Raw genomic sequence first — 24,317 nt, 5'->3', positions numbered from 1 at the left:
CGGTGCCAGACCCTTTCCCTGCCCCGGGAGAGCCCGGCCCGCTGCCGCCCGCCTTATCCTTTCTCCCAGCAAAACGAAACCCCGCGGAACTCAGACCCCGTGGCCGGGCCCACGGGCCGGGCCGGCAGGAAACCGCAGGGTCGATTTCATGGGCTACCAATACCAACATTTATTTGGCACGCCTGGCGCGCGGCCTGCGCTCGGCTGGCTCCGTCAGGCCGGCGGCGCGGAGGAGGAGGCGGACGGAGCCCGACGCCTCCCGCGTGGCTCTGGCGGCCGCGCAAGGGAAGCGGCGTCCGAGCGGCAGCGGCGCGGGGCGGAGGGGGCGGCGGCGGGCAGGGAAGCGCGAAGCCCGGCTCCGGCCGCCGGTGACACGGGGCGAGCGCAGGGAAAGAGATGGGCCGCTCGCTCCCGAGCCTCCCAACTCACAGTCCGGAGAGCGGCGGGCACGGCCCGGGCGGGCCGGAGCAGACCCCGTCTTCCCCCGGCAGGCCGCGGGCAGCGGCGTCCGGCCGCCGCCGCAAGCCGGGCCCATCCCGCCGCCTGCGTCCCCTCCGGACGATTGTTTTGTTTTCTGCCTCGGCAAAATAACAAACAGAAATAACCGGGCCTGGGAAAATAAACTCGCCGAGCGACTTCGGCGGGATCCGCAAAGTAGTACCTCCGCCGCTACCGGTGTGCCGCCGCCGCTTCACCCACCCGGCCTCCCACCCCGCCTCCTTCGTCGCCAGAGGAAGGGGCAAAGCCGCTCGGGGCAACGTGAGTGCCCCGGAGGCACTAGGGGAGCGGGCGGCCGGGCCGGGCCCGCCGCCGCGGGACGGGCGCGGGTTGTTCGGCGCGGGGGGATTTGTGCTCGCGGCGGCGGCCGGGGGGGCACGGGGCGGGGGGCGCGCGCACCGCGCGGTGATGCGCCTCTGCGCCGGTATCCCTGCGCCGCGGGAGCCGCGGCGGCGGCGGGGGCGGGGCGCGCGGGGCGGGGCGGGGCGGGGCGGCGCGCCGCCATTGGCCGGCGGGCGGGCAGACGCGCGGGCACGCCGCCGGCCCTGATTGGGCGGCCGGTGGGAAAGGTTAAACCAAAAAATGTTTTACAGCCCCGGTGCGTGCCGGCAGCTCTGAAATTAATTGCGGCCGGGGCGGGCTGTATCGCCCGTCTGCCTCGCTCCGCGCCGGCCCGCGGCGGCTGCTGCTCCCTCCTGCCTCCCCCTGCGCTGCCGTGCCGGGGGAACCGGGCACCATGAAGTAGCTTTTTTTTTTTTTTTTTTTTGGTGTGTCTGTGTTTGTGTGTTGTTGCCTTTTTTTTTTTTTTTTTTTTTTAGGTTTCAGAAGGTTTTTTCCCTTCTTTACCTTTTTTTTTTTTTTTCCTCCGCTCCGACTCGGTTTGATTTTTCTCTGATCGGTGATTATTATTACTGTTATTTTTTCCCTCCCCGGCGGTTCCTGTCCGTGCTACATGACTTGCCAGCGCTTGAGACTGCGGTCCAACTGCGCTGCCGCCGCCGCCGCCGCCGCCGCCGCTGCCGGTGGTGCCGCCGCTGCCTCGGCCACCGCCACCGCTCCGGCCGCCGCCTCCGCCGCCGCCCCGCGCGCAGCTCCCTCAGCCGCCGCAACTTTCCCCCTCAGACTAGTGTGTGATGTTGGACATGGGAGATAGGAAGGAAGTGAAAATGCTGCCGAAATCCTCCTTTAGCATAAACAGCCTGGTGCCCGAAGCCGTCCAGAGCGACAACAACCACAGCAGCCACAGCCACCACAACAGCCACCACCCCCATCACCACCACCATCACCACCACCACCACCACCACCCGCCGCCGCAGCAGCCCCAGCGAGCGGCCGCAGCCGAGGAGGAGGACGAGGAGAAGGGGCAGCACCTCCTGCCGCCCCCCACCGCCGCCGCCTCCGGCGCCCTGGAGGTGGCCAAGGCGGACATGCTGGCGGGCAAAGGCGAAGCGGGCGCGGCGGCGGCGGCGGCGGCGGAGCTGGAGGAGAAGGAGAAAGCGGCCGAGGAGAAGAAGGGGGCGGCGGAGGGGGCCAAGGACGGGGAGAGCGGGAAGGAGGGGGAGAAGAAGAACGGCAAGTACGAGAAGCCGCCGTTCAGCTACAACGCGCTCATCATGATGGCCATCCGGCAGAGCCCCGAGAAGCGCCTCACGCTCAATGGCATCTACGAGTTCATCATGAAGAACTTCCCCTACTACCGGGAGAACAAGCAGGGCTGGCAGAACTCCATTCGGCACAACCTCTCGCTCAATAAGTGCTTCGTCAAGGTGCCCCGCCACTACGACGACCCGGGCAAAGGGAACTACTGGATGCTGGACCCCTCCAGCGACGACGTCTTCATCGGGGGCACCACCGGCAAGCTCCGCCGGCGCTCCACCACCTCTCGGGCCAAGCTGGCCTTCAAGCGGGGCGCCCGGCTCACCTCTACCGGACTGACATTCATGGATAGGGCAGGATCCTTGTACTGGCCTATGTCCCCCTTCCTCTCCCTGCACCACCCCCGGGCCAGCAGCACTTTGAGTTACAATGGGACCACGTCCGCCTACCCCAGCCACCCCATGCCCTACAGCTCAGTGTTGACTCAAAACTCCTTGGGAAACAACCACTCCTTTTCCACGTCTAATGGGTTAAGTGTTGATAGACTAGTCAATGGAGAGATACCTTATGCCACTCATCACCTCACAGCAGCAGCTCTGGCCGCCTCAGTGCCGTGTGGCTTGTCAGTTCCCTGCTCCGGCACCTATTCCCTAAATCCCTGCTCTGTAAATCTCCTAGCAGGACAGACGAGTTACTTTTTCCCCCATGTTCCTCACCCTTCAATGACTTCTCAAAGCAGCACTTCAATGACGGCCAGGGCAGCCTCCTCCTCCACGTCGCCACAGGCGCCCTCCACTCTCCCCTGTGAGTCCTTAAGACCTTCTTTGCCAAGTTTTACAACGGGACTTTCCGGAGGACTTTCTGATTATTTCACACATCAAAATCAGGGGTCTTCTTCAAACCCTTTAATACATTAACATCCATGGGATCAGACTGTAAGTGAACATTTTACACACATTTGCATTGTAAATGATAATTAAAAGGAAAAAAAAAGCAAAACAAAAAAGTCCAGGTATTTTTTATTAAGTCCCCCATTTTCTGTACGTTTGTTCAGTCTTTAGGGTTGTTTATTATTCCACCAAGGTGAGGAGTGTCAGCAAGGTGCAATGTGGGGAGATTGCATTGTAGACTATGAAGTTTGGAAGACAAAATTATAGTAGAATGTGTATCTAAATAGTGACTGCTTTTGCAATTTTTTACTCAAATATGATGAGTCTATCACTAAAAGCCGCCCGATTCTCCATGTTTGCAGTATTATAAGTTATCATGGACATGTCGGTGGGTGCAGACCTTGAAAGAAAAAAAAAAAAAGAAAACCAAACCAAACCACTAAATTTGTGAAAACTATAAAAAAACCTTAAAACATAATTTGTATTTAAGCAGAATTAATAATGAAAAATGCCCAAGATCTACTTTTGGCCATTTATTATTTTATTATTTTCTTTACCGAATTGCTTTTTTTTTTTTGTTCATTTGTTTGTTTGTTTACTTTTAGACCAAAGATTGGGTTTTAGAAAATGCACTCAGTGTACGAAGTAATTTAAAAAACACAGCAAGATTATTTCAGTTTTCAGCACTGCCCGTTCAAATTAATCAGAAGGGGACAAAATTAATGATTGCCTTCAGTTTGTGTTGTGTATATTTTGATGTATGTGGTCACTAACAGGTCACCTTTATTTTTTTTCTAAATGTAGTGAAATGTTAATACCTATTGTACTTATAGGTAAACCTTGCAAATATGTAACCTGTGTTGCGCAAAAGCCGCATAAATTTGAGTGATTGTTAATGTCGTCTTAAAATTTCTTGATTGTGATACTGTGGTCATATGCCCGTGTTTGTCACTTACAAAAATGTTTACTATGAACACACAGAAATAAAAAAATAGGCTAAATTCATATATACTTGATAGTTTTTTTGTCTCTTTTATTAACCCTAATGTGGCAGAGGCTTTAAAGTTACAGTGAGATCAGAGCGCTGCTTTTTGCACGGTCCACCATTTTTCACATGCTCCTTTCTTTCTCCCCCGCCCCCTCCCATGCTGTCTTTAACTGCAGTATTTTCAAATGTAAAGGATCAGGGTATTGAATCAATCACCATGGCCACTATTTTGATGTCCATTTTGGGGCAGGACTCTTATAATATCTGCTTAAAAATTGTTAGTAGAAGGTAGGGTGTTTTACTAAAATCTGACTTAGGCTGAAAATGCTTAACATTGTATATGTATGCAAATATACATACATACATATACAATTTAAGTATATAAGCACACATTGGGGAAAAGGCCAAGGTGCATTATTGTGTAGGTACGTGTTCTTCCTGCAATCTCTGAAATGCATTCAAAGACTTATTGTACCGAAAGAAATTAATTTCGTCTCTATGATGACTCGAGATATATTAGCAAAGGATGTGTATGTGTGCGTAAATACACACACATATCAGCTATCATATGATCGTTTGACCAAATTTAGCAGGCTATGATATGTGTGTGTATAAAATATAACCCTTATCTTAAAGGAGCGCTCTTCCGGAAGTATCTAGGCTGTGTGTATTTATATACTTTTCGTGCTGCAGACACTTTGGCTGTAGGTACTGTGAAAGTAGCGGTATTTTTTGGCAGCCAGCGCTGAGCTGTGCCCCGTGGGCTGGGCGGGGGGGCAGGAGCCGAGCACGGCGAGGTGAAGGCGCAGTCCATGGCAGGGAGGCAGGGCGCCGCGGGCTCACGTGACACCCTGCCTTGCATACCGATCTTTAAAGGTTTTAGGGGCTAAAGACAACCAACCAACCAAACAAACAAAGAAAAAGAATCAACAAAACAAACCTGTATGGATGCACTTACATGTAAACTTTTGAAAACGAGCTCTTTTTCCCTCGGTGCCTGCTGAAGCCCAGTAACTCACGCAGGCGTCCCTAAGAAAGCTGCGTTGCCCGGAGAATCGATCCATTAGTTTTGAGGGGGCAACGCTGCTAGTAATTTTAAGAAGCGTTTAATCCTTGAAAGAATTGGTGTCTTGATGAGTTTAGAGAAGCCTATAAAGGCCACAACTCTTGAAAATAATTAGAAAACTTGTGCAAAAGGTTTAGGAACTAATTGGATCCCGCGGAGAGTCCGCAGAGGACAAGTTGTTCATTTGTTGCGTTTGTAGCCCAAACTGAGCTCTGCAGCAGTGCAATAAATCGGCGACTGCTCACAATAGGCCGAATGAAAAATAATCTCTAGGTCGGAGATGTTATCGCAAACGCTTTAAAGAGCTTATCTTAGAAAGACAGAAAAGAGGAAGAAAGAGGGGGAAAAGTGCCGGGGGTGAATAATGAAGCAATAGAAAATCTGAATTCTTGCAGAGTGTATTTGTCGTGCTGAAAGAATAAAGGGAGGAAGAGAGAATCTCCCGAAAATAAGTAATATATAAACAGATGCAAACAGATCTACAGGAAAGAGAGAGAAGTGAAAGGTTACGGATGAGAGATGGGACACCCAGCTCTGCACTGTGTGGGGGAGAAGGAGAGAACTCTCTGATATTCTTAGCTTTCACTCTCACTCCTGCAATTCAAAATTAATCATCACTATGAGAAAACGATTGCTTTGTTTGGGGATGGAGAGATGGTACCATCACTTGGAAGCTCCTACCCTCCCCCATTTTCTTGACTCTATTATCATTAAAACTAATAATGCAAAAATACAAAAAAAAAAAAAGTAAAACTCCTTTTCAACAAAACTATTGGAAATAATAAAATACAATAGGTGTGATTTAAATTCTTGAAGCCTAGAGACCCCATTCTATGTACCAGTGCCTAAACAACTTAAAAGAGCAGCATCTGCTGCAGCTGACAAAGAAAATGATTTATTATTTACCACTTGCAACTGATTGTATGCTGTAGGAAATCCAATAGCACATACGTAAAGTATTATTTTGTTTGCAATGTAAAAAAATTAAATCTGCTGTCAGTGTACTGAAGGGAGGAAAGAGACAGATCAGGTTGGAGGAAAGCACAATCTCACCATGTCAGAGTTTGAGGTTGGCTAATAAGCATTAATTAGATAAGCGTGATGCATAATAATTCCTGAAAAAGGTAGTCTTGATGTAAGTCTCTCCAGACTTAGCTTAAGCCGGCACTCGCTCCCAGAGCTCTCCTTTAGGCTCGGTGTTGCAAAGTATTGCCTAAGGAGTTCAGGTGCCACAGACTTTTCCCTCTTACACCAGGCGCAGGGGTGGTTGCTGAGCTGGTAATTTATTCACGTTAGCAGGAATCAGACTATTTTTGTAAAGGAAAAAATAAGTACAACCCAAACCAAAAATAAAATAACACCAGTAAATCGCGAAAGTTGTGGTGGATTGTGTCAGGACTGCTAAGGCCCCAAATATGTCTTTACCTCTGCCTGCTCCTCAGACAGAGAAACCCTTTTGTTCGCTGAGGCTGATCCTTGCCCAGGCTCGTTCGGCACTGAATTAGAGGTGGTGGTTTGTTTGTTTTTCTTTTTGTTGTTGCTTTATTGTTGGGGGGGGGGGGGGGTGGGGTTGGCGATGGTTTGTTTGGTTTTTTTGGGTTTTTTTTTTTTGGGTGGTTTTTTTTGGTTTTTTTGGTGATAGGTTTTTTTGTGGTTTGGTTGGGGTTTTTTTAGGGGGGGTGGTTTAACATACAGTATTTCTGTTATCTGATAACTTGTTTCCGCCGTGGTTTATATGTCAAATCCTCAAGCTAAGCCTTTAGGATTTTTTAAACATGTACATTTCTAGAATGATGCAGTGTCTTAGCGTCGTTTCTTTAGCGTTTCCTAATTTAGAGTGTTTATGGGGGACGGGCGGTCTTTATGGAATTAAGGAGCTATTGTTATATTCTTAGTTGATGTTGGAGGTGATTAACTTTGCTCGCGTAGATCGTAGGAGAAGAAATCTGCTCATCAAGAAACATCCAATTACGACTTTAAGACTGCCTTCGCAAACATGTTTGAAGCATAATAAACAGTAACTCGAATTCTCAACGCGATATTTGGCCAACAAATTTTTGACATATTTTAGATATCTTTCTTTTGTTACAGTAAAATATCATCCCTTATGTGGAATGTATTCTTACGAAAGGGCTTCCAAAAAAGTGAACAAAAATGTAATTTGGCTTAAATGGCACAAAACTTCTGCTTGGGTGAGTGACGTTTTTTAAATCTGATACTTGGAAAAAAATAGTTTAACCGAGACGTCATTTTGCTCTTTATAACTTTTTCTGATGATTATTAAGATTTATGTCAGAAATTATGATTCAGGTACACACCCCCTCACCACTTGTGTTAATATGAGGTCTCAATCACCATGTATTCAATATTCACTCAAGCAAAACTCCCACTGAACTCCGGTTACGTTTTGACTGATCCACATCAGAGTTTTGCTTAAGAAAGAACACTGAGCAACACTCCTTTTATTAGCGACTTTATTCTTTAATTATTGTATTTTCCCTTAGGATGGGAGATAAACAAACAAACAAAAAAGTCTGCCTGTAGATAATCACCGCTATTGCACTGAGATCGCGAATAATACACCCGCCGGAGAAAGTATATGCGCATACATCTTAAGCAACTACAAAATCAGCGATTGGCAATAAATATGTATACAACATATAGACACACGCAGACTGCAGAGGTGTCTATCCATTGCACTAGTGTCTGTAGTAGCTTCTCTGCTTTTCTGTGCACTGAAGTGTCCTTGTTTTTAATACCCCCCCCCCCCCCTTCCGCCCCGTGGTGAAGGTGCCTGGGTAAATGGGTCAAAAACTGGTGGGCAAATGGGTTAGGAAGAGGTGAAGGTGAAGATCAATAGAGGTTTTAGGGCTGGCTGTATCTGTTGTGCTGGGTTTGTGTGACTGTGCCCAGAGGGCGGAGTTCCTGCACATTCCTACCTCACCGGAGAACCTGCCCTCAACTCCACTTCAGCTACTCCAGAGAGATGGGACCCTCCAGAAGAAACCTGCCCAGCAATCCTTCCCGCCAGAAGGGTAGGTGCACTTCAAGAAAATCTTCCCTACCTCTTATCCCCACAGGCAGATCCATGTGATACGAATGAATAGAGATGACAGACTTCTGTCTAAACGCACAGTTTCCCCGTGGCCCCCGATAAGCAGGTCGCCCGTGCGACCGAAGCACAGTTTCAAAGTACCGGTTACACCAAAACTGCGTGTGCCTAATGTCAGGATTTTCGCTCTCTCTCTTTTTTTTTTCTTTTCGGTCTCTTCCTCAAAGCGTTTCCTCCCCCGGCCTTCCCCCTCCCCCTCGGGCTCTTTCGTTTCAATCGGTAAGTTGGAAGTTTCTTCGCCGATTTAGCAGTTCTTGTGGTTAATCTGTAGATATTTTAGCTTGTTTTGTTAACGTGCTCTTTGTTTGCTTGTTTGCCACCAATGTCAGAGAAAGTCACACGGGTGCAATGTTGTGTTTGCCTTTTTTTAAGATGCCGGGAGAAACTGCCTCTACCTGCAAGAAAGGCGCACGATGGCACTTGGGAATAGGAGTCCTCCGACGGCACCGGGTGAGTGCGGATTTTATTCCTCGTTTACACTCTGGAATCAAGTAACTTCACGCGCGATTTTTGTCCTTTGGTGCCAGAATGGGAGAGAGCGCCATTCCCTCAGATCCCTGAGCGTGCTCTGCGTTTTTGAAATATTACGGGGGCTAGGCAAAATTCCCCTCCGCCACTCATGTCGGGAGGAAATTTGGTCCTTTATCCATCTCTGCTATATGAAAGACGATTTTAGCATGGCGAGTATAGGCGGACTCTGTAATGAATTATTTCTAAAAATTCTGAGCTTGTCATTTGAGAAAAAGCTACAGGCTTATCGCACCTTTCGGGGTTGTGTAAAGGGTGCTAATATCCCTAAATTTTCAGGAAAGTGACTAAATACCAAAAATTTGGGGAGATTGAGGAAAGAGACCTTGCAAAGAGCCGTACTGAGCTGGGTACTCCTTTGAGTGTTCCAGTGAAGAAAATGCGCCCTTAAAAGGCATCGCGGGCGACGTTCATGTCCATGAGAGAGCTGCAGGCACTCTCCCTTTGTCTTCCCACTCTCCAAATTCCATGACTGAGTTCTGTATACGTTGAGATTTTCATGCCAAAATCTCGGAATAGGGGCAAAAGTTTAAACGACCGATAAAAGTGATGTGCTCAGTGTGCTCATCCTTGCGGGTGGGGGCAGGCGCGCTGCTGAGTGGGCAGGACCCGGGATGGGGCCCTCCGTGGACCCACTTGTTCTTCTTTTGCTGTCCTGATGTGGCGGAGGGGAAAGAGCCCCGGCTGGTGTCCCACCCGGCGGATGGCTTTGACCCCTTTGTTCCTGTCATTTTTGACCTCATGAAAATAATTAATTTTTTTAATATACAGCAAGTTGAGTTTTCCGCGACGCTGTGCTTGGGACACCTCAGCGCAGGGGGCAGCGGTACTGAGCGCCCGTCTCCTTCGCATGGCAGACACCGGCGCAGGTGCAGGGAGACGAGCGCTCGCACACGCACAGCACACGCCGGCGGTGACTTGTGACAGACCCGCCGGCGCGTTGTGTGCCCGGTGCAAACCCGTCCGGGGATGGCCCCGTGGGTGCCGCGGAGCGCCGGTGGAGCCGCCCACGCCCTGCGCTGCGGAGGGCGGCATCCGCGCTCGCGTGTCCGCGGGACGGCGGGGAGCGGCGCCGCCAGCCCCCGGCGCCCTCCCGGCGCGAGCGAGCCGCCGTGGCCGCACACGCGTGTCCGCGGGGCCCGGCGCGGCGGCGGCGGCGGCGCTGCGCCTGCGGCGGGCTGGGGGCGCTCTTGGCCCGCGGGAGAGCCGCCCCGCCGGGCCCGGGCACCGGCGCACCGCGCTGCGCCCCGCAAAGCGCGGCCTCCGCTCGGGGCTCTCCCGCGGCCCGGCAACCCCCGCCCGGCGCTGAAACGGCGGCTTGCAGGCGGCGTTTGCACCCGCAGGGCCTGCTCCCTGCCGCCTCGCTCCCCGCAGAAAGGAGGAAAGATCTGAAGTGTCCTTCTCCATGCAGACTTAGAGTCGCGTTCTTCTAGCTACCGAGAGACAGATGTTGCCCTAGGGAAAGGCGTTTAAAGCCCTCTTCCCAAGAACTAGTCCAGGATGCTTCGATCCAGGAATGGGAATGTTAAACTCACCTCTCGTTCCACTGGAGTAAAACAAATCAGGGAAAACTTGAAAAACAAAAACCAAACAACAAAAAAAATTAAACTGCCAAAATAAACAAATAACCAAAGCAACTACCAGCAACCTCCCCTCCTCCCCCACTTCAATACCGTGTAACAGAATACAGTATCAGGCTAGCGAATTAGACTCAGCGAGCGGATTTGCTGCTCTCAGTCGAGGAAATGAATGCAAAGTCCATTTCAAAGAATTATCTCTAGGGAGTCCTTCAAGTGTATTTGGGGTTATCCGTGATTTGAGAGGAAAGACTAAACGAGAGGGGGTCTGAGAAAAGCCTGCCATTGTCACCCTACCCTAAGGTGAGTAAAGCATCCCTGTAAAGCTAGCTGCAAAGAACTGCTTAACCTAAGCCCGAGAGGTGAAACCTCTCCTCGCCCGGAGCCGCCTGACCAGGGAGCCTGAATTTCGAACTACAAAGGCGGCACGAAGCCTGGGCTCTCTGGGGTTGATTTTTTTTTTTTTTTTCCTCCGCGGTGGGGAATTCAGAGCTCTTTACAAATGGTTTCGCAGGGGCATCTTTTACAGGAAAGTAGAAACACGTGAAAGCAGCCCTTCCCCTTCGGGACTCTCCCGGCAGCTCTCCCTTGACGGTGGCGGAGGAGCCGGGTTTGCAGCGGTCGGCCCCGCCAAGATCCCCATTAACTTGAAGGCCCTCCAAGCTAAGTGTTTGCCCTACACGGTTCGCAAGTAGAAGGAAGAGAACCCGTCTCCGTCGCTTCTGGACCCCACACCCCCACCTTGCTTGCTTTTACTCAGAAATTCTCTCAAGTATTTCATATTAGCTAGTCTACTAAGTTAGTTCTATCCAAGAGGAGACACACACCTGCCAAAAAATCTGACCGAAGCCTGGTTATAAAGTAAAAAAAAAGGAACCCTTTTTTAGCCTCCGAACACAACCAGGAAAAAAAAAAAAAAAAAAAAAAGAAAGAGAGAGAGAGAGAAAAAACATTATCATAAAAATTATGCATAATCGCATTGTGAAGCGTGGCATGTCTCAAAAGGATGCAATCCTTTTATAAATTAAGGAAGGGTAATATTCACTGGTTACAAAACTGCTCTTTTGAATCAAAAATCTTGGCAATGCTATACTATAAGTTGCTTTTCAAATCTTTCTATGATGCTTGCACGCCCAAACACACTTTCATTCCCACACCAATATATTTTCTAATGGGGATGATGGCTCCGATTAGACTTTTCACTAGACCCCGAACAAAGCAAAGCTGGGAAAGATTATTAGAGAGGTCTGTGGCGGAGTATGGTTAAGCCTATCACGTAATCATTTATATATTTAATGCTGTGGCTCATAGGTAACTTCACAACACGCTGGTGATAAGTAAATCTCCTTTTAGATTTCTGAACTGCACTTCTGATGGCGAGTGCATCTAGAGGGCTCTAAATGCAGTCTAGAGTTTGTACCGCAGTGGTACAAAATGCCAAGTGTATTTTTATTAGCATATAGTATACACACATTCATATGGGTTTATGAGAAAACAGATGAGAATTCTGCAAATAAAAATGGCATTGTTGTTTCATCAATGAACTTTTCCCTCTATATTTATCTTTCTATAGCTATACATATACACGTGTATACACGTGTGTGTATATGCGTGTATATATTTGTCCGATCTCTTCTGACTGTGAAGGTGTCATCTAGCATTCATCAGAAAAGGCAGCTCTTTTCTTGCTTGCTTGTTTATTCTGCTTGAGCAAAATTGTTTGTTTTGCTGGGAAGCGTAAGTTGCTTTTAGTTATGTCATCACTATCATTTGTATTTAGATGGAAGGGTAGGTCTTATTACCTCTATTTTTATTACTAAATCAGTGGAGGTAAAAGTACTAATAATTAAATACAGATCTCTGATTGCGGGTTGGAACAGCAAAATCGATTGTCTCTTCATCAATAAGACAAGTGTTGAGTAGCTTGCTATTGATTAGTATGTTTATTTATGCAGATCTTTAGGTATTTGCTTACATATTTCGGGTTCTTTGTCTGCTAATTATTATACCAGATTGGTTTGAAAGAAAGAGCTTAGACTGGGAAACACACTTGACAGATCCATTCTTAGCTAACCTGATAGTGGATTATTGCAATCCAATAAGTTTAACAAATTACTTATACGTGCTTGCCTTTCGAGCAATTAGGAAACCGTTTCAGATTAAAATCCCTTGTTGCATTCGGGGTCGGTTCATTTAAATAAAGGGGCATTATGTTTAGATATTTTCCAAATGAAAAATGGGTTTCTGGATCCGCAGAGGCTGAACAGGAGTTGATGTGTGCTTCGCCTTCCGGGCCCTTAGGTTCCTTTGTAAGTGTAAAACACCTTCCCAGCAACAGAGTGGCTCCTGGGGTTTCCTCATAGATGGAAGGTAATCTGAATATCGAAATCAGAAATCGACATATTAAAAGAAAAAAGCCAACAAAACAAAACAGAGGGATAGGCATACAAATATCAGGGCGCTCAAAGCAGGCGGTATTTTGTGTTGCTTTTTTGGCTTAATGATTTCATCGGTCCAAAAGGAATCGCCCCAGTCTCTCTGCTAAACGGTCTATTTTCCAGCCATCCCGTCTCAGGACCCCAGAAGGCTGACATTTTGATCTATTTTTTAAACACACTTTTCCAGCCGACACCCGCATTTTTTTTCGCAGCCGTTGCGGACAGGGCTCTGCTTTATCAATACCTTCTCCGCACCGCTCCGACTGTGCCGACGCAGGCACCTCGGCGGCGGGGAGCGAGCTGGGAGCAGGGATAGCAGGCGGGGGTCGGTGTGGGAGCCGGTGCAGGAGGCAGGGCCGCCTCGGCGGGCCCCGCGCTGCCCCGCGGGGCGCAGCCCCCGCCGGCCCGGCCGCCGCTTGCCCGGGGAGCGGCGCGGCGGGAGCCCGAGCCACGGGCTGGGGAGCGGAGCAGGACCCGCGCGCCGTGCTCAGCGGGTGTTGAGCCCTTCTTCACTTCTTTTCCTCGTCTTTTGCTTTCGGCAAGTTTTGTTGGCGGGGGGGGGGGGGGTGGGGGGTGGGGGGGGGAGATTTTTTTCCCCTCTTTCTTTTACCTCCAGGAACTGCTGCTTTACAACCTGTAGAGATAAGACAGCCCCGCATCAGATGATCACAGAGATAAGTAATCTCTCCCCTCGGCCAGTGGTATAGCTGACCGTATGCTCTTGAATCTTAGAGCGCTAAGTCTTTCCTGTGAATGAACGAGAAAACACTCGACAGGTCGTGAATAATCGTTTTAATGAGTGTGTAAAAGCGTGCGACGGGGTGCACGGAGCTGTCGGGTTAAACAAACAACTTGTACCCTGACGAAATCCGATTGTTAAAGTGCAAAGTGGTGTCAGTCCAATTTCCATCCCAGTTCTAAAAACCACAGATCTAAGTCGCGGGAGTCCAATTTTCCCCATTAAGAAAAATAACAATATTTTCTGAACGTAAGTGCGATCGTCCCTAATGTTAGCCTTTGGCGAAAAAAGACCAGTTGCATATCAGAGGTACCGAAGCTATTTTTATTATTTTTTGTTATTTTTAAAGAGGATAGTTAAAAAGTGTGTATTTGACATTTTCCTACATATTATCAGATCAATGCGGTAAATATTTTCCTTTTTTTATGTGTCCGTCGCCTCCCTCTCCGTATGTTTTTTTTTTTTTTTTTCACAGATCACTGGAGGCAAACATCGAATTAATTGGATCTCAATGACTGAGGTTGGTAACTTTGTATTGAACTAAGGTTATCTCTGTCATAGTGTTCAGGTGTTTACAAGACATTTTAGGAGTTTCTAGAAAAGGTAAATCCGGACAATACACACGATAAAACTAAAAGGGTGTTACAATACTGTATACTTCAAATCCAAGTTATACTACCCGTGTTTAAGGAGATAACACTCTATGGGTCTGTAATAATCTATCTAGAGATTATAAATTTTTAAAAAATAGAGGTTTTTTTTTTTTTTTTTTTTTTTTTTTTAAAGACTGACATCGGAATAGCCATGTCTCTTTCCTGTACAACTAGAGGGCCTTCCTTGCAGTATTTTGTAAACGCAAACACCACTCTTCTAAGCCCAGTGATTATTTTTTCAAGGTTAGTAATGACGCATATTCCTAATGTTTATTGTTGCTAAAGACTTTCAGACCGACTGCAGGTCTGGCACTTTCTATGAAGAGTCATTTTCAGATGTATCCTCCCTTTCTTTGAAAGTACCGGCTTGAGCAAAGTGAGGTGAGGCAAGGCAACCCCAGCTGGAAACCAACGCTTTTGAAAGTTTCTCTGCTATTCCAATTAATACTCGATTTTTCAAAAATAATATGACATTGGAAAATGAACGATATGACAAGATGTATTATTAAGCTGTAGTCATAATGGGGACCCAATGCAGTGGCAGGAATGTGAAATTTACTTTCGATACTTGTGAAAGTTGAATCTGGCCATTCATGAACTAGATAGTAGTGTCCATATGGCGTTGGCCTCAAACTGATTTCCAGCGTTCATAGCGTTTAGAGTTAAAAGATAGTTTTTGGGTTTGGTTTGGGGTTGGATGTTTGGGTTTTGATTTTTTTGGGTGGGTTTTTTGTTTTGTTTTGTTTTGAATTTTTTTGTTTGCTGGTAGCTTGATTAAGGCTTTTTTTTTTTTTTCCCTCACAAAGACAGTTTTGTGTTGTGCTTTAGAAACCATGTAGGCATTGAGAACAGACATCAGCGAATTTTGTGTTCCCAAGTGTGGCAGAATTGTCTTTGCCTACCTTCCTCTGAAACCAGAGACGGAAAGCAAAGAGAGAAAGAAGTAAAGAGAGGGAGAGAGAGGAAGAAGGGGAAAAAAGACAATTCAGCCCAGCTGAATTAGGTAGCAGATCTATAACTAATGAACGATGCAATCATAAAATAGTATTAAACAAACATCTGACGAATGTTCTGGGCAATTTCAAACATGGCTTTGTTCAGACTATATGACTTGAAACACATCATTGCCCGGACCAGTGTGAACGCCGGAGACTCAAAACCAAAATGTTCCCACCGTTTTCCTTAACTCCCCACGTGAGAAGAAAAGGGACATAGGCTCAGTCCCAGGGAGGAAAGAGAGAGGAGAACGAAAGACAAAGCACAAGGACATATGCCTCCGGAGCACAAGAGCACAGAAGTCTGCACCCTGAGAACCAGGGAACATTTCTCATCCCCCTGAAAGACTAATGCCCTCCTCCTGACACTGCAATTTCCTTTGCAACAAAACCGTGCATTAAATGGGCATGGTGGATAGTAAGGACCTATCAGTTTCTTGCTGTAGTTCTGCTAATAAATAAAATTCTAAATGTTCAAAACACTCTATCTGTCACATTCACAAGATAGGTACTGTAAATTCCTGTTGAAAATATACAAACAGAGATCCAAGAGGTTGCCTCTGTTTTTGTATCTCTCTCTCACAAGAAATGCACTATCAAAACATTAATTATATTTGAAAGGGAACAGATTATTTGTTTGAGAAAGAATTACATTCTTGAATTTATATTCCACGCAGACCTCTCCTCCTGTCTGCTGAGAGGGTTGAACTGTAAATCTGTCTCAAATTATTTACCCCTAAAATGTAAGTAGGTGTGTCACATTAGAGTAGTAGAGAGATGAGAGATAATCTGTAGGTGCTTTTAGACACCTCTGTGGGATGGGTCGTTAGGGAATGTCGAAATGAACACGAAATTGCAAATCTAACATGTGAAGAACATGCACGCTTATTCTTTGACAATGAAAATACAAACGCACATAGAGATGCAGAGTTGAACCTAGCTAGTTATTAAACATGATGACTCACGGGAGTTTGGGCCCGCAGTTCCTTTTTGTTTAGTTGGTTTTGCTTTGGTGTTTCTTTTAGTTGTTGCTGGGTTTTGGATTTTGTTTTGTTTGGTATTTTTTTGTTTGTTTTGGTTTTTTTTTTTCAATGTTTTCATGCACATCTTGTGGTAGCCGATAGTTGAAAAGCTACTAACGGTGTGTTGAGTCATCACTTAAGTAAAGAGAAATCTCTTAAGGATTGTACCTTCTTTCATACTTTTAAAAACACTAATAAAAAGGGTTAAATAGGTGCCCTCATACCTTTACCTTTCTTCTGAAGAAAATAGTGATTTAGTGGGACTTTATTAGGAGCTCTTGAAAAACTCTCCTCGATGTTTGCTTTTTTGCACTTTCCGCTAACCAGACCTTCAGCGTTTCCTAACCTACCTCCAGCCGTCGTTAGCTATCTCAGCAGCATCGTTCTCCAGCATTGCAAGTGTTTTGGCAGGAATTGATGTGGACAGTCCGTTCAGAAAGTTTTTTGGTGTTGTCGCGTCATGCTTGGGGAAATTCCTCCCTCAATCGGTGCACTTAGCTTGGGACCCGGGGAAGCTGTGTTAGCACCAGGTCCTGCAGGGCTGAGCCCTCTTCTCTATTCCTGTTTTTCTTGAGCCCTGAGAAACCGAAGCCATGGGGTCTGGAGGGCGGTCTCAGGGAGCACGGGAAGGTGGGGGTGGGCGGACTTTTCTGCCTTGGATGTGCCTGGGATGTGCTCTCTCCCTGATTAGGTATCTGTGGAGGAAGAAGGTGACGTGACGAGAAAAGCTTGACAGCCAAAGTGGGAACTGTCCGGGAGAAGGATCCGTGATGAATGAGGTCTGCGAAGTCATGATGCACAAGCAGCCCAGGACAGTGTGCTGGCATCAAAAGCCGGTTTTTGTTCTCTAGAACCATAAAGAAAAGTGGGGAGGGGGCAGGGGCGGGCGAGGGGGGGAGATGGAGGTGAGGTGGGGGAGGGGGATCCTGGCAAGGGGGTCAGTGAGGACGGGGAGTGAGAGATGGGAGAAATCAGTGGCTGTAATGCTAGCATGAGTTCATCGTCTCCCCGGGAGAAGAGAAGCTGCGTTTGTCAAATGGGCTAGAGCACTGACGGGAGGCAGAGGCGCCACCGGAGCGCTCCGAGATGCGGCTGTGGAATGTGGATCCCGACCGACTCGAAGGACAGTACTTTATAACATAATCTATCCCAAAATCTTCCAGGCAGGTGTACGAGGTTAAGTCAGGCTCTTCGATAATCGCCGACCATCGTAGGGAACAAGTTTTCTGCCCCGGGGTAGGGGATAGGATGGGAAAAGAGGTTGTGAAGTCACTTGTGAAATCCTACTAAAATTGCAAACATTATTTTATTCCTGGAGTAATTTTGTGCAGAACCGGAGCTTCTTCCTCGGTTTAGGCGGGAAGGGCTGCCATGGACAAGCCTGTAACATCTTGAATTATTTTTGACCGTGCACTGTATTGCCGTAATGCCAATAAACGCTTTAAACGCGTCCTGCTAGCGGCCATCAGACGCCCCGGCCCTTCGGGCCCGTTTTAAAGGAGATCTGGCTCGGTTCGGGACCGCTGGGTCCTACCTTCGGGTGCTCTTGGTGCTCTGGGAGAATGTGGCTGGGTGGGCTGGGGTCTGTTACACTGACCTCTGGGTTTTCTTTCCTCGGAGGGGCCAGTCTTGGCTTGCAAGGGGTCGCAGAGGCAAGCGCTCGCTTCGTGTCAGCGGGTTCAGGATTTCAGGACTTTGAGTTTAGCGGCCGGAGACAACCCTGCCTGATTCGTGCCGGACCTGGGGTCTGCCCGCGAGGAGACACAACTCTCCCAGGCACGGATTCCCTGGTGGGTAGCTTGGCCCATATCGCTCACCCTTTCAGTGAATGCCAGCAGATGGATGCAATTAAACCTCGGCGGTGCTCTCTAGCTGGACACCGATCCAGGGTGTGAGAGGGTTGGCCATTATGCAGTGCCTATGGGCTGGTGTTCACCGCCGACAGCTGTAACAGGGAGGAGGAACAAATCATGGGTGCTCCCAACTTTCCCGTCTCACGGCAGCGACGGGAGCACGGCAGGATCCCGAGGGCTCATGAGAGAAAAAGCCAGGAAAAAAACAACAAAAAACAACAAAAAACAAACAAACAAACAAACAAAAAAACCCAAAACCAAAACAACCAAAAAACAAAAGAGAAAAAGAAAAAATAAAGCACTACACACATATTGGGAGAATTCAAATATCTATGTAATGTTATTAAAAATAATAAAATCCAAGCAAAACAAGGGCTCTCTTTTAAAGGAAATCTGAGGAGCGCAGCGAGCTAAGTGAAAGCTCTGTTTTCAAGGAAAGGCAGGATTAGTTCCCTGCACATAATAGCCAGTGTGTAGGAATTGCAAATGAACATCACCAGCAGTGCTGGAGTTACTCTCTTTAAATTAATATCGAGCTGGCTTTCCTGCACATCGTGTAAATAACAGACATTTCTCAGCTTTCGAGGCGAATGAAGATTGAAATAAACATATATTTATATTTCCCTGTAGTTTAATCCAAGAAACTCCTTTCCCGGGGTAGCCAGTCAGCAGTGGAGGAATTTGGGGCAACGCCCCCCCGACCTGTTTTGCGGGTTAAAAAACCCATCAACAGAGCAGCACCAGCGCCCGAGCCGAGCCCGCACAGACAGGGGTACACAGACAGGGGTAAGGCCGGTCTCCGGCCCAGCGGCGGCGGGCTCGCTGCCTCCCACGGCCCCGCCGCGGGAAGCCCCGCGCCGGCAGCGGGGCCGGGCGCCGCTCCCGCCCGGGCTCGCCCCGCTGAGCGCGGCCCCGGGCCGGGCCCGGCGCCGGCTGAACCCGCTCCTCCATCCCGCCATCAGGCGTGCGAAAGGGGAAGGTAATACATCTGGTCTCCCGCCGTAAAGAGGGGAGAGAGAGAATGCTGTGAGCTCCAGGGCTTTCAGACACTTCAGAAATTAATGGGGGAGGGGAAGGGGCTAGGAAGGATAGATGCATTGGAAACGGTAAAATAAAAACATGAAGATATATTTACTGTCAGCTCAGAGCCAAAACATTTATGCTCCCACGCCTTTTTTAAAATTTTTTTAAATTTTTTTTTTTTTTTAGCATATCGGAACTTAAGTGATGCATTTTAATTATTTTAGGAAAATAAGCAAGAAGGCTTTTTTTTTTTTTTTTTTTTTTTTTTTTTTCAGAGTCTAAATAAAAAGCAGAGTGTTCTGCTCTGATGATGTCTCTGGCTCGTGATGGCCTCATCTATACAGCCACTACTGTGAGCTCTGAAAACCTGGGAAAAATGGTGTATTCCTGGCAATTTCTGAAAGGAACTATCCATTATTTTTAGGGTTTTCTGAAACAGAAAATGCAAAGAATTTTCTGATCATCTGAGAGGTGAAAAAGGAGCAATATTTTCCTAAAGCTTCAGCTCAGTATTTCTTAGGCCTTATGGGAATAACAATTTTCCTTATTTTTCAAATAGTTATTTAAACTCCTTGCAAGTAGTAGGAAAAAAGTACACATTGCCCTAAGAGACAAGACGCTGGATGCTTTGCAGTCTCTGAGATCATCTCGGTGATTTATTTTTCTCTCCACTTCCCCTGTTCCTCACCAATCCCCAACTTTGATCTAAACCCAGACAACTTTCTTCATGCCTACAATGTGTCCCTAATATTCAAAAGATTGCACAGACCTTCCTAAAGGAGAGTGATACTCTTTTTTTTTGGGGAGAGGGGAGGAGGATAACCCTATTTCACCTAAAAGTAGTTTCAATTTGATTGTAATTGGAAAAAAAACTCAAACCCCAAAACCCACCCCTTAAATCCCAAACAGAAAACCAAGCACAAAACAATTCCCAAAGCAAGTGAGAATGCAGTAAAAGAGAGCCTCTTTATGTTAACATTTAAAGAAAATAATGAATCAGTGTAGTACAATTGTAGGGAACATCAAACCACACACACACAAGGAGAAAATATCAGTCATAATCTCTGTGGTTAAAAAAAATTTAATCAATGATAGGTTTCAGTTCTCTGCAGGAACACCTAAAATATTTATGACCAGCAGGGCTTATTCCACAGTTTTCTTTTCAAACAGGATATCTTTTCTCATCTTTAGTAAAGATTTTCATAATATTTCTCTTGCTCCTCTCCTCTACACTGACTTCCATTTAGGGTAAATGCTGTCACTCAAACATAGCATCCTGTTCCTGTCAGCTCAAATGAACTCAGTGAAAAGTTCAGAGTACCTACAGGCAAACTCCTTTTTTTTCTCTTCATGTTTGCATTGCATCTTCAAGATTCATCTATGGAAAGCCCAGAGCTGTGACTTTGGACTCTGTGCCATCATTCTGAGTGGTGCAGAAACTGTAAAAAAAAGGGGAGAGCTAGAAAAGTCACAAGTTTTTGGTTCCTGATTCAAGCAGAACAGCAGCATCAGCAACAGCAACCTTAAGACTTTATCAAGGAAAGAAAGATAGAAGGCAGAAGAATGAAAGCCTAATGGCAGTGAAAGAAAGCAAGTAGAAGTGTTTTGCAGTACAGAATGGTACTACTGATTTCCAGCCTACATGATTCTTACCCCAAAAACAGAGCAGACCATAGCTTGCAGTACCCTGAAATGTAACAAGAGAAAGTAGTGTAGGTCTTTGGGTGTCTGATCAGTCCATTTTGCAGCATATGAACCCATCTTTGTTAATGTCCCTAAGAGTTCTTTGACACATGTCCCTACCAGCAAAGCCAAAAAGTGCTTCCTGCCTGGTTTTCATGTAGATCCTAAGGATACCCAGACTTTCTCTGTAAAATTCCACCATGATTCCCATTGAAACTATGAAATAGTGTTGTTGGTTTACAGGAAGAAACTTGGGCATGGATACTTGTGTAAGCAAGTAAGCATGTGTGAGACCTAGCTGCCTCATTCTCTCCAAAGAATCACCTCTCTCTCTTCCTACAACACAATAGAATTCCTGACACTTCCATTTTCACTCTTGTTCTGCCAGAGCCCATCAAATCTTTGCCTCCTTGCCTTATGACCCAGAAATATCACTGGAAGAAACAGACTAATGATAAAAAACTGTAAAAAAAGTTTAAATATACTCAAAATGTTCCTGATTGATGGAAACAGGTGGAAAGATTTTTGAGATTATTTACATAAATATTGGAAGCCCCATGGATCTAATCATTCAATGCCAAATTTGCAAAAAAACCCCAGAGATTAATGTAATCTGAGCAATGTCCTTTCACTGAAAAGAAATAGATGAAGCTGTAGCTCCTTCTTCTGTAAATTTCTAGGATTGATACTTCCACAAAAACATAAGCCAAGTTATAAACCACCTTGGTATGCTCATTTAAAAAAATCAAATATTTCAGATTTGTTGGTGGAGCTGAAGCTGAAAAAGAAGTATCAAACCCAAGGCTGATGATGCTAAACAATGTTGATTTACAGTGTTATCAATACACTTCAGAAATAACAGAGTACTGCCGAGAAAATGAGTTTTTCAATCTTCCTTTAGGTCTATTGATTGGGAGTGACTTTGAAACTTCTGGCACCTAGAATTAATTCACTGCTATTGAAAATCTGCTTGAAGTTTGGAGGAGGTAAAAATCTTACAATTAATTAATTAATTAGTAATGAACTGGTAGGAACTGCATAAATTGCTGAAGTCACGGGACAAAAAGATCTATTCTCTTTAAGATGTTGATCTAGTATTGAAATATCACAAAAAATCACTACTGTCCTTGCTCATAACAATGAAAATAATCCTCAAGTCTGGATGTATTTATTTGGGTTTTAGTTTTTAGGGATGGGAACTTTTCTCCAATTCTATTATTTGTTTTGGTTACTTGCTCATTGATAACAGTAAGTCTTCTGGGGTAGTTTTTGCAAGATACTTGAACTCAGTACCTTGTAGGAATTTCAGATATTCTCTGGGTAGGTTATGTGCCCTGTGGGAACTGGTCTATGTATTGATTAAGAAGTACGATTAAATAACTTGGCCAATGATTTAGAGAATGTTTTGTATAAGTGTGTGTTTTTTCATAAGTGGGATCACCCTCCATGCCATGTAGAGGCTTGATTTCCACATGTGCAGCGTGGAACAGGAAGTCTGATGTAAGAATCTATGACACTCCTGTACACAGAAGGAGGAAGAAAATCTGCTCCTGATGTGTGGCAGTCCTTTAAGAGATACAGATACTTTTTGAGGATGAGGAAGATGATCCTGATTTACTCCTCTGCTCTGAAATAAAGCCAGTGCTATCAGCATGTGGGCTCCATGCCAAGCCTGATCTCAGGCTTGCAGTTTTGCTTTTCTGCTCTGCAACTGCAAAATAAGTTCCTCTGCTCTGAGACTGAGTGTGAAGAAGCAGCCATGTTGAGGCCAATTCTCTTGGAACATGGGCCTGAATCAGCTTTCAGAGCTATTTCAGAAGCCACATGTCAGGCTAGAGTTTCCAATGTTTACCAATGCTTTTCTTCATGAAGGCATGATAAGGAAAGGACAATTGAAGCACTTTATGTCCAGAATACTGCAGAGTGTTGCAGCCTAGAAAGCCAACCATTTCAAATCTCCTAAAGCAGGATGAGAAGGTTAGAGAAAGTGATACTGCTCCACTACCCTGCTTTGGTGAGACCTCACCTTGAGTACTGCATCCATCCCTGGGGTCCCCAGTCCAGGAAAGACATTGACCTTCAAGAGCAGGTTCACAGGAGGGCCAGCAAGATGATTAGAGGAATGGAGCATCTCTCCTATGAGGAAAAGCTGAGAGAATTTTTTTTTTTTCAGCCTGGAAAAGAGAAGGGTTCAGGGTGACCTAATTACAGTGTTCCAGTACCTGAAGGGAGCCTACAAGAAAACTGGAGGGGGTGTTTTTATGCACGCATGTAGTGACAGGGGACAAAGGGAAATGGCTTCAGACTGAATGAGATTAGGACCTCTTTGAACCCAAACTGTTCTGTGATTCTATGAAGTCCTAAACAATTTTCTATTGTAATGAATTACTGTAGAAAAGATAGTGTGTCTTAAAAACAAGGCAAGAAAGGGGAATTCACCACTGCTGGTCTTGTAAATAAGGACCAGAGACCATGACATGGTAGCTCTCCTTTACTGAGGAACCCCAGATGTTCAGGGCACAGCATTTGTTTTTATTTCAAGTTTTTATGCTTCACATGGTCAGTTCATATGGTGAACTTCTCTTCTGGATCTGTAAGTATCTAATATATTTATTTGCAATTCATCTATGAATGCTCTAACTGGACTGAGATCTGCCAGTCCAAATCCAAACTCCAGTTGTAGGTTGAAGGTTCACACCAAAAAGTAGAAAACTAAAGGCCTGGTATCTCATTATAAGAGTTATTTTCAAGTGTGCACAATACTATTGGCTAAAGGGACAAAGAAGCATCTCTGCCCAGGACTTGTATAAAGGTGGCTGGGATGGTCTGCTTTAGGTTGATGCATATTTTTTTAGACACTAAACTATGGGAAGAAGCTTCCAATTTAATAAAAAGTGATTTGAAAGTTGCTAAGCAACTTCTAGAAATCTTGCTTTTTAAGAAGTCCATTTGTTTGCTTAATTTCAGGAAAAGGTTGCATGTTATTATCCAACTTGTATAAATCAAAAAAGAAGAGCGAAAAGGAAATGTAATAGGACATTTTCTCTGCTTTCTGTCTTTGCAATTAAAACCCTTTTAATTGTCTTGTGGAGTTTCATCAGGTATTCAACAAATGTTATTTATGTATAAAACTTCAACAGTTTATTGACTATGCAAGAACCAAAGGAAAAAAATTAAACAGGTTTGTCATATGGTATGTGTTTATCTTAACCTTTCTTCTTTAAAAAATCTTATCTACTAAGTACTTTTATCAGACACTAATTATACTCCCTCTGAAAAGAATTTCTCCAACACCCTTCAGTGCCTACACCCTTTAATCATATCTCATTACATCTACCTAATCCATCTCTTTCTCGCATTGCCAGGGCTCATTAATAGTTTTAAAAGCTAGTCCTGGATATTATCTTTCCTTTCTGTAGAAATACAAATAATACAAATGCTGTCTTATTCCTAGATTTCATAGCCATTTGTAATTAGACCAATAATTATTTGAAAATATTGAGATTTTTTTTAGAAAATAACTCTAAAAATTGTGATAGAACAGCAGTAAAATCTTATAAATCTTTTCACAAATGGTTGTTTTTATAAGGTATTTTAACAGTGGATCAATGACCACTTTGAAAGGAAGCAATTCTTGACTAAAATTTAACAGATAT

At 45.7% G+C, this 24,317-nt stretch overlaps 1 protein-coding gene across 8 annotated transcripts; it reads left to right on the top strand.

The window, feature by feature from the left end:
• The first annotated feature begins 1,379 nt into the window (after positions 1–1,379).
• On the top strand, positions 1,380–17,552 carry FOXG1 (forkhead box G1). Of its 8 annotated transcripts, none has more exons than XM_064424073.1 (7): positions 1,380–6,545; positions 7,543–7,633; positions 8,012–8,073; positions 8,318–8,369; positions 8,523–8,600; positions 13,908–13,952; positions 16,794–17,552. In XM_064424073.1, the coding sequence occupies exon 1, from the start codon at positions 1,632–1,634 to the stop codon at positions 3,009–3,011; it is 1,380 nt and encodes a 459-aa protein (XP_064280143.1). In that variant the 5' UTR covers positions 1,380–1,631; the 3' UTR covers positions 3,012–6,545; positions 7,543–7,633; positions 8,012–8,073; positions 8,318–8,369; positions 8,523–8,600; positions 13,908–13,952; positions 16,794–17,552. The 8 variants fall into 8 exon arrangements, with proteins under 8 accessions (XP_064280143.1, XP_064280141.1, XP_064280142.1 ...); XM_064424071.1 differs by lacking the exon at positions 7,543–7,633 and adding an exon at positions 7,130–7,230; XM_064424072.1 differs by lacking the exon at positions 7,543–7,633.
• Positions 17,553–24,317: the final 6,765 nt, after the last annotated feature.

This window comes from Passer domesticus, chromosome 6 (assembly GCF_036417665.1).
Source record: "Passer domesticus isolate bPasDom1 chromosome 6, bPasDom1.hap1, whole genome shotgun sequence".
NCBI classification, from domain to species: Eukaryota; Metazoa; Chordata; class Aves; order Passeriformes; family Passeridae; genus Passer; species Passer domesticus.
This window is presented reverse-complemented; position numbering and strand designations above follow the sequence as displayed.

Excerpts from the sequence above, each read along its gene's own strand:
- FOXG1 (XM_064424068.1), top strand. The coding sequence starts at position 1,632 with ATGTTGGACATGGGAGATAGGAAGGAAGTGAAAATGCTGCCGAAATCC.